Source organism: Barbatula barbatula (assembly GCF_947034865.1).
Source record: "Barbatula barbatula genome assembly, chromosome: 10".
NCBI classification, from domain to species: Eukaryota; Metazoa; Chordata; class Actinopteri; order Cypriniformes; family Nemacheilidae; genus Barbatula; species Barbatula barbatula.
The window spans coordinates 23,689,843-23,703,468 of NC_136773.1; the positions used below are offsets into that span (position 1 = coordinate 23,689,843).

Below are 13,626 nucleotides of genomic sequence, written 5' to 3' on the forward strand. Positions count from 1 at the left end.
ATTTTTAAGGGTGGGTTTATTTTAAAGTAATTTCTCTAAATATACACGCAATACGCACATTGTGTGTGCATTTGCTGCAGTGCAGTTATATGTAAATACCGTGTCATTCGTGGTTAAATAATTGTACAGTAATGTTTATTTTGTAAACGCGTACAGGAAATTGTCTATTGTAGTATTGTAAATCTTTGTCACTTTTCTGTCATACGGCCATGTTGGTCGGCACTGCACCCAAGTTTTTCACCTACTGTTGCACTTGCATATACGGTTGAGTGACAATAAAGGGATTTTATTTTGGTTGATTCGATAACTAATGCCTGGGAGTGAAGAAGACGGATGTAAAAACAAACAGGACACAAACAAACTATGCCACAATGACAGTGGTACAAAAAATTATTATGGATATTGTAAACAGGGTTTTTAAAAACATAAAACAATCCATTAAACAACTCACTTCCATCACTACACTACATACACTTGTTTTCATGGGTTCTGTTTCTGTGCATATTATATAAATAATGTGTCATAAATTGAACCTGTTTAATGATCGTGGTAAAAGTTTGTCACACTCTTAATCTATAGGGTTTTTACTCTTGTCAAAGATTAAAGTGAGTTGAAACCACTGCAACATTTGTAAACGTAGACATACAGAGTTTAATTTTCCTATTAAAAGGTTTATTCGTCTACTTGTCTGATGTTTGATCAAATTGTCAGGTTTTGGTGTTTTGGAGTAAATCACGCGACAGATAATCTCATTAGATTAGTTTTAACAGCTTGTTCTATCAGACAGGTGATAAAATGGATCCTATCTCTGCCCAGTATCGATACATTTCCCCGCGACAGCTGCAGACTGAAGGAAAAATATTGATCTGCTCTCTCACTCTCTCCGTTCTGTGGAGGAGGAGTGCGACCTCTTCCCCTCCTCTGACCTCTTTCCTTTACTCTCCCGGCCTATTCTGGCATCCCTCTGGACGCTCTGACCAGTCGGACAATAGCTCAGTTCGGACTAGAGGTCAGGCAGAACAATACATCTGTGCGGAGAAGATCAGGAGAGTTCACTTTCCCACAGTCGGCAATTACACAGAAAGTGTGACGATCAACCTCACTCACATCCAATCACACCAGCTCCCCTCGCTCTGAAAAACCTGCGGTGGTCAAACCTTACTGATATATACTTCACAGTTTCAAAAAGTCATTGAAAACAAAGCTGTATCTGTTACTAGGTTTTAAATTCAAGTAGCTATTTTTAATCAACTTTTATATAGTTTCAAATGTCGAAAAATCTTGCCTGACATTATTCATGAGGTCCTACAACTTGTGTTTGATACACAAGAATGCACAAAATTCTGTTTAAAATATGTTCGGATGTCCTTAAATATGATATAACATAATAATATAATCGCAATAATGATTATGTTTACGTGTGTATTGATGTGATGTAACATTTTTTAATGACAGATACACAGATGTAACAGATAATATGCTAATGAATAAGGCAATCTGATCAATAAAACAATACAATAGTCTATACAATAGACAACGTTCTACAAGAGCTGCTCTCATTGGGCAGCGGTGCTGTCACTTACCTATTAATCCCGCCCCTCTGGCAGGAAGTCACGCCTCTCTGACCCTTGTGGTTGAGGTATGGGAAGAGGGTACATGGGGTGACAGAAAGTGGGAAGACAGATGGATGGAAGAGAAAAGTACAGAAGAACAGCAACACTGTCATCTCTGTAAGGCTGGAAACATACGAGCATGTTAGGTTAAAAACTGGTCTGATCCGAGACTGTTCGTTACTCCTGAACAATATTTGATATAGTTTCATATCCCTGCTGAAAATAAAACGCTACTAATTCAAATGATTTTCATTTTAGACACCATAAGCTGCTTACCATTACAAAACTCAAAATGTGTTTCGGGTCTCTTCCCAGTTGGATTTAATGGTGTTCAACTTGGTTCCCATCCGACAGATAACATCACACCAACAGAACGCCAGTTAAGACCATCATAGTTTCAATTAAAGTCAATGCAATTCCTATTAATACCATTAAAATCGTCATCCATCCATTTATCTGATGCTTTTTATTATTTGTTCACAGTAGGGTCATTATACTTCTGTGTATTTCAAGAAGATCAACAGTATTTACATGTATTGTTTCAATAATACCTGCTGGTTAAATGCACACACACAAATCAAACACACATGTACATCACACAAATCACACAAATTACACGCGCACACACATGCAAATCAAGCATGCATAAATAACACATAACACAAAACAAACACACACACGCAAATCAAACACGCACACACATCACACAAATTACACACACACACACACACACATCACACAAATTACACACACACACACATCACACAAATTACACACACACACACATCACACAAATCACACAAATTACACGCGCACACACATGCAAATCAAGCATGCATAAATAACACATAACACACAAACAAACACACACACGCAAATCAAACACGCACACACATCACACAAATTACACACACACACACATCACACAAATTACACGCGCACACACACATCACACAAATTACACGCGCACACACATGCAAATCAAGCATGCATAAATGACACACAACACAAATCAAACACACAAATCACACATCACACAAATTACACGCACACACATGCAAATCAAGCATGCATAAATGACACACAACACAAATCAAACACACACACACAAATCACATACGCGCACACACACATCCCACACCAATTACACGCGCACACACACATCACACACCACACACCAATTACACGCGCACACACACATCACACAAATTACACACACACACACATCACACAAATTACACGCGCACACATCACACAAATTACACACACACGCATTACACAAATTACACACGCACACACACATCACACAAATTACACACACACGCATCACACAAATTACACAGGCAACACACATCACACAAATTACACACACATCACACAAATTACACCCGCACACACACATCACACAAATTACACGCGCACACACACATCACACAAATTACACGCGCACACACATGCAAATCAAGCATGCATAAATGACACATAACACAAATCAAACACACACACACAAATCACATACGCGCACACACACATCCCACACCAATTACACGCGCACACACACATCACACACCACACACCAATTACACGCGCACACACACATCACACAAATTACACACACACACACATCACACAAATTACACGCGCACACATCACACAAATTACACACACACGCATCACACAAATTACACACGCACACACACATCACACAAATTACACACACACGCATCACACAAATTACACAGGCAACACACATCACACAAATTACACACACATCACACAAATTACACCCGCACACACACATCACACAAATTACACGCGCACACACACATCACACAAATTACACGCGCACACACATGCAAATCAAGCATGCATAAATGACACACAACACAAATCAAACACACAAATCACACATCACACAAATTACACATGCACACACATGCAAATCAAGCATGCATAAATGACACACAACACAAATCAAACACACACACACAAATCACATACGCGCACACACACATCCCACACCAATTACACGCGCACACACACCACACACCAATTACACGCGCACACACACATCACACAAATTACACACACACACACATCACACAAATTACACGCGCACACATCACACAAATTACACACACACGCATCACACAAATTACACACGCACACACACATCACACAAATTACACGCGCACACACGCATCACACAAATTACACGCGCAAACACATGCAAATCAAGCATGCATAAATGACACATAACACAAATCAAACACACACACACAAATCACATACGCACACACGCAAATCAAACACACAAATCACACACACGAATTACACGCGCACACACACATCACACACGAATTACATGCGCACACACACATCACACACCAATTACATGCGCACACACACATCACACACCAATTACATGTGCACACACACATCACACAAATTACACGCGCACACACACATCACACAAATTACACACGCACACACACATCACACAAATTACATGCGCACACACACATCACACAAATTACACGCGCACACACACATCACACAAATTACACGCGCACACACACATCACACAAATTACACACATGCAAATCTAGCATGCATAAATGACACATAACACAAATCAAACACACACAAATCACATACACACACACACACAAATCAAACACACGAATCACATATGCACACACACATGCAAATCAAACACATCACACAAATTACACACACACACACACACACATCACACAAATTACACCCGCACACACACATCACACAAATTACACCCGCACACACACATCACACAAATTACACACGCACACACACATCACACAAATTACACGCGCACACACATGCAAATCAAACATGCATAAATGACACATAACACAAATCAAACACACAAATCACACATCACACAAATTACACGCGCACACACATGCAAATCAAACATGCATAAATGACACATAACACAAAACAAACACACACACACACACATCACACAAATTACACACACACAAACACACACACACAAACAACACACGTCCTGTGTCTGATCTGCGCATCTACTGCCGCTTGCTGGACTCTGAGAGAACTACAGTCCCATGAATCAAATACTGAGTTTCTCAAACTTTATACAACGACATATTCGCGCAAACAGTATCGTGTGTTTCTCTCTCTGACACACACACACAGTATAAGTACAGCATCAGCGGACAGTCAGGCCTGTCTCTCCAAAAGCCATTTTGTCGCCGTTAACAAACCTGACAACGTCACTAAAGTCGAGTATGAATTTTCGTGAGAGACAACAAAACATTTCAAGCTTTCACAGACAGAAACTCAGAACAGGAAGCGGAAGTCGAGGTACTGTCTCTGCGGCGCGCGCGCGCACGTATGTAGGGGTATTTGAAAGACCAGTGGATGACGTCACGTACAGTACTTTTGAGAACACGCATTATACCTGAACTGATAACAACATTTGATACGTAATTCTTCAAATAGATAACTAATAGATTTAAAACAAATCATCCAAAATCATGCGCATTACAATTATCATCAATCAAACTGCATTTGGGTTGTTTTGATTAAGTAATAACTCAAAAATACAGCTGACTAAAACCATAAAAACATTCAAACATAATAAGAAACACAATATTGATAAAAAATGAATATATCACATAGAATGATAATACACATTTAAAAGTAAATATTGTAAAAAAAATGACACTTATAAACCTGTCCTGACAAATTACACTGAAAACAGATGGAAGATATGATCTTTTATTTCATTTTCCAAAAATACAAAGCCGTAAAGATTGGCATGACAAATAAAATCAGCACAATCGACATTAAAGGGACCGTTCACCAAAAATTTAATTTCTGTCATCATTAACTTTCTTTGCAATGCTGAACACAAAGACATTTTAAAGAATGTCAGAAACCAAACAGATCTCATTTCTCAAAGACTCCCATAGTATTTATTTTACCTACTATGGCAGTAAATATGGGATAAGAACGGTTTAGTTACTCACATTCTTACAAATATCTTCCTTTGAGTTCAACAAAACATCAATTCACACAGGTTTAGAACAACGTGAGAGTAAGTAAATGGTGACAGAATTGTCATTTTTGGGTGAAGGGTGCCTTTAAAGAAACTTTTGCTCTTAAAGTTTTAATAGAAAATAATCTCAGAAAGTTCTCTCTTGCCAAAAATGCTTTGACCATCTGTAGAAATGCAATAAACGCTCTTATAGTAGCCTTTAATTATACAATAGTATAGACATTACAAGTATTTCTCCATTAAAGGATAAAGTTGTTCTTTGGGACACTGAATCAAATCATTTTATATTACAAATAAAGGTAAAGTTATTTAACAGTCCAACGTGTTTGTTGCGTGACAAAATGTGCTTACTTTAAGCAATATTTACGCTGTAAACATTTAGGAAATGATATATAGTTAAGCGATGATTGCCACAAAAAAGCTCAAGAGAGGCAATATATATCGATAAGACTTCCAACTTGAACTTTTTGAAAAGTGCGTCGAACATCAAAATCAGTAAAAAAAACAACCAGCATATTTTTTTTAAGCGGGGTGTCTGTAATGATGTAAACATAAAAAAGATGTAAACGTAAAGTCGAAATCAGAAAAGGTACCAATTAAGATATAATATTGAGAAAAGACACAGATATTTGTTTGTCTTTGCAGATAGCACTTAAATTCGACTTCAGAACACCATTAAGAAGGCTTTTGTTTGAACACAAGATGAATATTAATGGTCTCGTATTCTGCATTACGGGAAATCTTCAGTAGACCCTGTCTGGTAAATGCTGCACGACTCTCATAACTATAATGCGTGAGTCAAAAGCACGTTTCATAAATATTTATTATGCTGAAATGCATATATAAAATCCAATCTATAGATATTTAGAAAATTGTATACAGAAACATACTGAGCTGTATGCAGAGATACGATACAAAACATAACTTTGTAAACATCACAAACAAACAGGCTTGTGATACAGAGGACGAATCATATGTGCCTAAATCAGCATTTGTGACAGCACATTCATTCTGTCTCCTGCTGAAACTGCTCTCAGATCAGTTCGTTCTCCATCCTTGGTTTCCAGGAGAGCCACACTCGTTCGTGCGCCGTCTTCGTTTAAAACTGGCCGTCGTGATGCTGTCGCCATGGTTACCGGGTTGCTGCGGCGGTCTGAATCTAGTCCACGCCGTCGAAACCCTGAGCGTTCTCAATGGCCATGTGCAGTTTTTCACGTAACTCCTCGAACGTCTCGTACGGAGGAAGATCCAGTCGATTGAAACTAAAGGAGCAGAAAACATCAGGTAAATGATCTGAAGGAGCTGAGACACGCCGCTGAGACAAGACACACGTGCGATGAACATACGACTCTTACCATGTGTGCGCGCGGGGCAGTTTGTCACGCGTACCCCACTGCTCGATGGTAAACAACTGCGGCCCGTTGGATCCTGAACATTCAACAAAATTCAATATTGACTACCGTAGACGTTATAAAAGGGTGATATATCATGTGCAGAAATATTGATTTTAAAGGGTGTGATGAGATGGGGTGGGACTGACCGTAAAGCTCAGCGAAGCCGTTCATTGGTACACGAGATGTGCCCGTCACAAACTGCAGCAAACGGATTCTCTTCTCCGCATCCATCAACAGAACAGTCTAAAAAGAAATGCTTCCTTATAATCTCTGCACAATCCTTTTATCTAAATATTTTTCAATGTTTTCCAAAATGATGAATAGAAAATAAATGAAATCAAGGCACATTTTCAAATGAGATTTTAAGATGACAGCCTCTTTCATACTGAATATAATACACTTTATGAAACGTAGCTCTGAACGGTTTTAGAATTCCACATTTTAGATACAAAATAAGACCAAACCATTTAAACCTGATTGGAATCAAAATAACGCATATCAGGAGTACAAATCTGACCTTCCAGAACCAAATGATAGCAGGATGATTTTGGTTGTAGCCGTTTTTATATTTTGTGTTTTCTCTCCAGTCATTGACATCCACGTCACCTAAACCGCACATCAACAGCTGAGGAAGAGAGAGAGAGAGAGATGAAGCCTTTGAATAACGTCTGCATCATCTTACATCTCAAACGCCGCGTCTCACCTCCAGCTCATTCTCATCGAAGATCTTGATCAAGTCTTGAGGGATCAGCTCATAAAATCCCTGTAAATAAAGATGACACGTCAACCTCACAGATGTCTCAGTGTACCACAGGTGGGCGGATTGAACAAGTGTTGTTCTTACCTCTTTAAATGCCGTCATTTGTCTCTGGATTCTGTCTACAAACCTCCACTGAATCACCAGACTGCAAATAAACAGCAGCGCAGCAAAATATATTTACATTGTATCATGAAATGGCAAGTAATGATATTCTGGTCTTTGGATACTGTATGATGACGTGTAAACTCACTGAATATACTCCTTTTTGTTGCTGTCATCTATGACGATCTCTGCTCCTCCCGGCTTCAGCTCATGCTGATGTGTCTGTGAAGGACATAATATATTAAAAACCATTATTTAAAGCGGTTTTGCAAGGATGAAAATTCTTCAATCCATACCTCTAACAAAGATATCGTAAGGTTTCAAAAGACAGCATGTGGTATGATACCTGTCCAAAAAGCTCTTCGTCGATTGTAAACCTCAGGTCCAGATCTGTGGGGTCGTTCTCCAGGATCCATTTGAGAGAATTGAAGTACTCGTTGTCCTAAAGTCCGAAGAGCAGAAAAACAGCTTGAAACTGTGCCACTAACGCAGAAATCAATGAGACACGAAGTGCAAAAAAAACCAGATTAAAATATTCATATCAACCCAGAAATGTAAACAGTATTATATTTACATACATTGTATAGCGGTTTGAACATTTTAAAAGTTATTTGTGAAAATGTTCCAAGTAAGCAATGAATGTATAAAGGTTTTAAACTGTTACGCAATATCTCTTTCCTTTGATATTTGCACTTTTTAATCAAATTTTGCATTTAGTATTTAGCAGTTTGACCATTCGGAATCAAGTGTTTCAGAAAGCTGTGTGATAATGTATTTTTTTAGAAAGGTGAGGGCATGCAGAAGTGATGCTGATTGGTTGAGGCACGCCGGCGGTCACTCACCACAGACTCCATGTCCTGTAATGTGATGACCTTCTGCAGCATCATCTTGTAGAACGGCCGGATAAAGAACGCTGTTCAGACGACACAAAAACAAACAATAGTCACAATATCTCTCATTGGAAAGCTTCTTCATGCTACAAAACAACCCCTCCGCTCACCGTCCAGCAGCTTCCCGTGATAGACGGCCATTCCAGCGACCCGGCCGATGATGTTAAAGTACGACAGGTGGTCCTCATTACACAGACCAGAGTTAGGGTTTATCTGTAGTGTGTAGTTATCTCTGCAACACACACACACCATGTTTACATCTACTGTAAACTACATATGAAAAAAAGAACATGTTTTCACACTTACGTGGCAGAATACTCGAACAGCCCGTAATACGGGTTAAACATTTCTTTGGAGATGAGGAAGAACCATTCCCGAGCCACGCCTCCATAGTCCAGCCCCTTCTCGCCCTCAAACTCCACCCAGAGGCGGGCCTTCAGCAGATCCGGACGTTTGACGGACAGAATCCGGCGGTAGGAGTCCTCCAGGACAGCGTTCCGTCTCACGTTCAACTCAAAGCGGTTTGGGATGTCTGACTGGAGACGGCACGAGATCACAATGATTTAACCAAGAGAGAAAAATCACGATTCTGTCCATTTCTCCTCATTTTTTAAAACAAAGAGTTTGACGTTTTATATTAAATGGACGTTTATTAGATTGTGTATTATTAGATTCGTGGGTCTTAATATTGTGGTCCACACGAACAGAACGAAAAGCACATACTGGTTTCTTCAGCTTCTTGCGGAAGTATTCATACTTCTGTTTATAATCTCTGGAGTACGGCACAGCCTGGAATAAAACACAACAGAAGATATTCCTCATTTGTCTCAACAAGAACGTCCTAAAGAAAAACAGAAGCAGTCATGAGGACTCACAGGACCAGTGATGGCCGAATTCTGCAGTCTCGGGTCTTCCCACTGTGTGTTTTTTGTGTCTGAAAAATACAACACAAATTACATTTCAAGTTACACTTCAGACGCCTAGAACTCAAAACAAGAGTTTGCCACGTACTGTGATCGATGTAGAAGATTCTGCCGTCACTGTGGACCCTCTCCTCCCAACCGGGCTATGAGAGATAACACACATACTCAATCTCTATCCACAAGCTTATTTTTGTATGATGACATCAGACACTCTTACCGGGAGCGGGCCGAGGTCAGTGGGGTCAAGAGAGACTCTCCTCCTGATCAGCGCGGGAACCTTCAGCCGGGGGTCATCCTGTGAAGAAACACACATACAACACTACTCTACCTTTGCACCATAATATGTACATGGTAGTTGAAAGAATGTCAATTTACTACAGTACATTTACATTTAGCAGACACTTTTATCCAAAGCGACTTACAAAGAGTTCAGGGAGCAATAAGCGATATGTCATACCTTTGACAAAAAAGGTATTGTGGTGGGTTTGTTTGTCAGGGTCTCACCCATGTGGTGGTCTTAGTGTTGTGGTCTATGAAGAACGGCCGTCCGTTCGGAGCGCTGCGTATCTCCCAGCCGGGCAGCATCAGTCCCGTGTGCTCCGGCGTGTGCGCGTGCTGCGGGGACACGTCCGGGGAGAGCAGAGGCGGAGCGTAGCCTGAGGTATTCTGGGATGGAGTCAAGGTGTTGGCCGGCACCGTCTCTGATGGCGGCTCTATGAGCTGAGACAAATAAGTTGACGCTCAGAACAACGGTAGCAACCGCATCCGAACCCCCTGACAACTAGGGCTGTGTATTGGCAAGGGCCTCACGATACGATACATATCACGATAGATGGGTCCCGATACAATATATCACAATACATTCGATACGATACAAACGTTCGATATATTGCAATAATTTGTTTTAAATAAATACAAATTAAGAGTGAGCTAAAAATACATGTTGGTGTGTAAAATCTATGGTATTCTGGTATGTTCACACAAAAGATTCCATTCAATTTTATTAACAAAGCTATTTGTCATCTTGCTTACACAGTGTTACTGAACAGCGAACATATAATGTTTAAAGTACATATTTAGTCATTAAACATTTAAATGCAAATGCCACAAAAAACTTATTTTTTTCAGTATGTTGTTAATAAAAAACAAAGTACATTCAAATCTATTCATAAAACTGAAATTGTCAGTATGACTCTCTTTTATATCCCACTCCACCAGTGCAGTTTTCAGTAACTCCGCAATGTTTCTTTCATTTGCTTTCTCGCACCCGCTTACTTTTGAGACATTGTCCGTATGACAGCGAATCACAGCGACATCAACAGGAACGGAAAAAATGGTTATGCGATGAAACGTCATTTTGAATCCATTCAAAACATGACTTATTTAAGGTATTGATACTATAGGTTGGACTATCGATACACTATCGTGAAAAACATTATCGCAATAGTTAGCTGTATCGATAATTTTGCACAGCCCTACTGACAACCAACACTCCAGTGGTGAGATAACATCAGGTACGGCTATATAGGGTATGATGATGATGTACCTGAATGAGGGGCCGTGTCCAGGTGGTGATCCTGCTGTTGTGATTGACGTAATAAATCCTCCCTTTACTGTCCTGCTTCTCCTCCCATCCCGGAGGCAAACCGGCGGAGGTGGGCAATAACTACAGAGACAGGCAATATGGTGAGTTTGAATATGGAAATGTAGTTTGTGATGTTTTATGCGGTCAGGGAATGCTGGGAAATGGTGACACACAAGAGCTCTTACCACCGGGTGAATGGGTTGTTCTTCAACTGTGAGGTTCTGTCCACTTCCTCTGCGACTGCCTTGACCCTGCGGCTGACACCGACACGCACACACAACATGTTAACTGTACTGTCTGTACTGTTAATAGAAAGATTCATCCAACATTTATTCTGTCCCCTTTAATTCATCTTATATCGTTCCATAAAGAATCATATTCTTACTATACATTTGTTTACATTATATATATATATTATTATTTTTTACTTGTTACGGGAATTCACCTTGTTTTAACAAATACCCAAAATGACATCAAACATGAACCATGTCCTGTTTCTTTTCGAAAATATTTTACAAATGTAACATACTGTAGCACTACAGTGCCAACTTAATGACATTTAGTGATTTACTTTTATTCATTACATTTTATTTGTAAAATGTTTATATTTTTATTTACAGCCGTGACTGTGTGTGTGTGTGTGTGTGTGTGTGTGTGTGTGTCCGAGTGTGTGTGAGTGAGTGAGTGACTGTGTGCGCGAGCGAGTGTGTGTGAGTGACTGTGTGTGTGTGTGTGACCGAGTGTGTGTGAGTGAGTGAGTGACTGTGTGCGCGAGCGAGTGTGTATGAGTGACTGTGTGTGTGTGTGTGACCGAGTGTGTGTGAGTGAGTGAGTGACTGTGTGCGCGAGCGAGTGTGTATGAGTGACTGTGTGTGTGTGTGTGACCGAGTGTGTGTGAGTGAGTGAGTGACTGTGTGCGCGAGCGAGTGTGTGTGAGTGACTGTGTGTGTGTGTGTGTGTGTGTGACCGAGTGCGTGTGAGTGAGTGACTGTGTGCGCGAGCGAGTGTGTGTGAGTGACTGTGTGTGTGTGACCGAGTGTGTGTGAGTGAGTGAGTGTGTGACCGAGTGTGTGTGAGTGAGTGAGTGAGTGACTGTGTGCGCGAGCGAGTGTGTGTGAGTGACTGTGTGTGTGTGTGTGTCCGAGTCTGTGTGAGTGAGTGTGTGCGCGAGCGAGTGTGTGTGAGTGACTGTGTGTGTGTCCGAGTGTGTGTGAGTGAGTGACTGTGTGCGCGAGCGAGTGTGTGTGAGTGACTGTGTGTGTGTGTGTGTGTGTGTGTGAGTGAGTGACTATGTGGGAGTGTGAGCGAGCGAGCGTGTGTGTGTCCGAGTGTGTGTGAGTGACTGTGTGTGTGTGTGTGTGTGTCCGAGTGTGTGTGAGTGACTGTGTGCGCGAGCGAGTGTGTGTGAGTGACTGTGTGTGTGTGTGTGTGTGTGTGTGTGTGAGTGAGTGCATGTGTGTGTGTGTGAGTGAGTGCCTATGTGCGAGTGTGAGCGAGCGAGCGAGCGTGTGTGTGTCCGAGTGTGTGTGAGTGAGTGACTATGTGCGAGTGTGAGCGAGCAAGCGTGTGTGTGTCCGAGTGTGTGTGAGTGAGTGACTGTGTGCGAGTGTGAGTGTGTGAGTGAATCAGTGACTGTGTGTGTGTGTGTGTGAGCGAGCAAGCGTGTGTGTGTCCGAGTGTGTGTGAGTGAGTGACTGTGTGCGAGTGTGAGTATGTGAGTGAATGAGTGACTGTGTGTGTGTGTGTGTGTGAGCGAGCAAGCGTGTGTGTGTCCGAGTGTGTGTGAGTGAGTGACTGTGTGCGAGTGTGAGTATGTGAGTGAATGAGTGACTGTGTGTGTGTGTGTGTGTGAGCGAGCAAGCGTGTGTGTGTGTGTCCGAGTGTGTGTGAGTGAGTGACTGTGTGCGAGTGTGCACGAGCGTGTGTGTGTGTGAGTGATACCGTGAGTGATGTGCGTCTGTCGCTTCCCAGCTGAAATCTGTTGAACTCTTCACAGAATCCTGTGAACTCCATCGGTGAGTGAGGAGGAGGCGGTGAACGCTCGCCCAGACTGTTATACGGTGTGCTCTCATCTGCTGTTATGATCTCCCAGCTCTAAAACACACACACGTGTCATCTGTCAGCTTGTTTGGAAGAAGTCACAGATGTTTTCGTCAGAATACTCACTTATTCTGTCCAATTCACGTTCACAAATTATATATATACATTCACATAAAACAATCCACGTGCATAAAATAATTTATAATGTGTATTGTAGACTCTCTTGTCCCTCCCACTTGAGTTGTCATCCTGT

General features: G+C 41.1%; 1 protein-coding gene across 2 annotated transcripts in view; it reads right to left on the bottom strand.

The window, feature by feature from the left end:
* Positions 1-5,384: 5,384 nt before the first annotated feature.
* The window catches only part of nedd4a (NEDD4 E3 ubiquitin protein ligase a), a 37,090-nt gene continuing 28,848 nt past the window's right edge, over positions 5,385-13,626 (bottom strand). For both annotated transcript variants that reach the window (XM_079465587.1, XM_079465586.1), the window contains exons 11-29: positions 13,275-13,427; positions 11,519-11,590; positions 11,295-11,414; positions 10,253-10,468; positions 9,966-10,043; positions 9,837-9,891; positions 9,701-9,759; positions 9,549-9,614; positions 9,132-9,361; positions 8,936-9,057; positions 8,778-8,848; positions 8,282-8,377; positions 8,084-8,157; positions 7,918-7,978; positions 7,777-7,836; positions 7,591-7,698; positions 7,220-7,316; positions 7,035-7,107; positions 5,385-6,941 (exon numbers count right to left, since the gene is read on the bottom strand). In XM_079465587.1, coding sequence (XP_079321713.1) covers positions 6,839-6,941; positions 7,035-7,107; positions 7,220-7,316; positions 7,591-7,698; positions 7,777-7,836; positions 7,918-7,978; positions 8,084-8,157; positions 8,282-8,377; positions 8,778-8,848; positions 8,936-9,057; positions 9,132-9,361; positions 9,549-9,614; positions 9,701-9,759; positions 9,837-9,891; positions 9,966-10,043; positions 10,253-10,468; positions 11,295-11,414; positions 11,519-11,590; positions 13,275-13,427 — 1,914 coding nt within the window. In that variant the 3' untranslated portion in view covers positions 5,385-6,838. The remainder of the gene's footprint in view (positions 6,942-7,034; positions 7,108-7,219; positions 7,317-7,590; positions 7,699-7,776; positions 7,837-7,917; positions 7,979-8,083; positions 8,158-8,281; positions 8,378-8,777; positions 8,849-8,935; positions 9,058-9,131; positions 9,362-9,548; positions 9,615-9,700; positions 9,760-9,836; positions 9,892-9,965; positions 10,044-10,252; positions 10,469-11,294; positions 11,415-11,518; positions 11,591-13,274; positions 13,428-13,626) is intronic.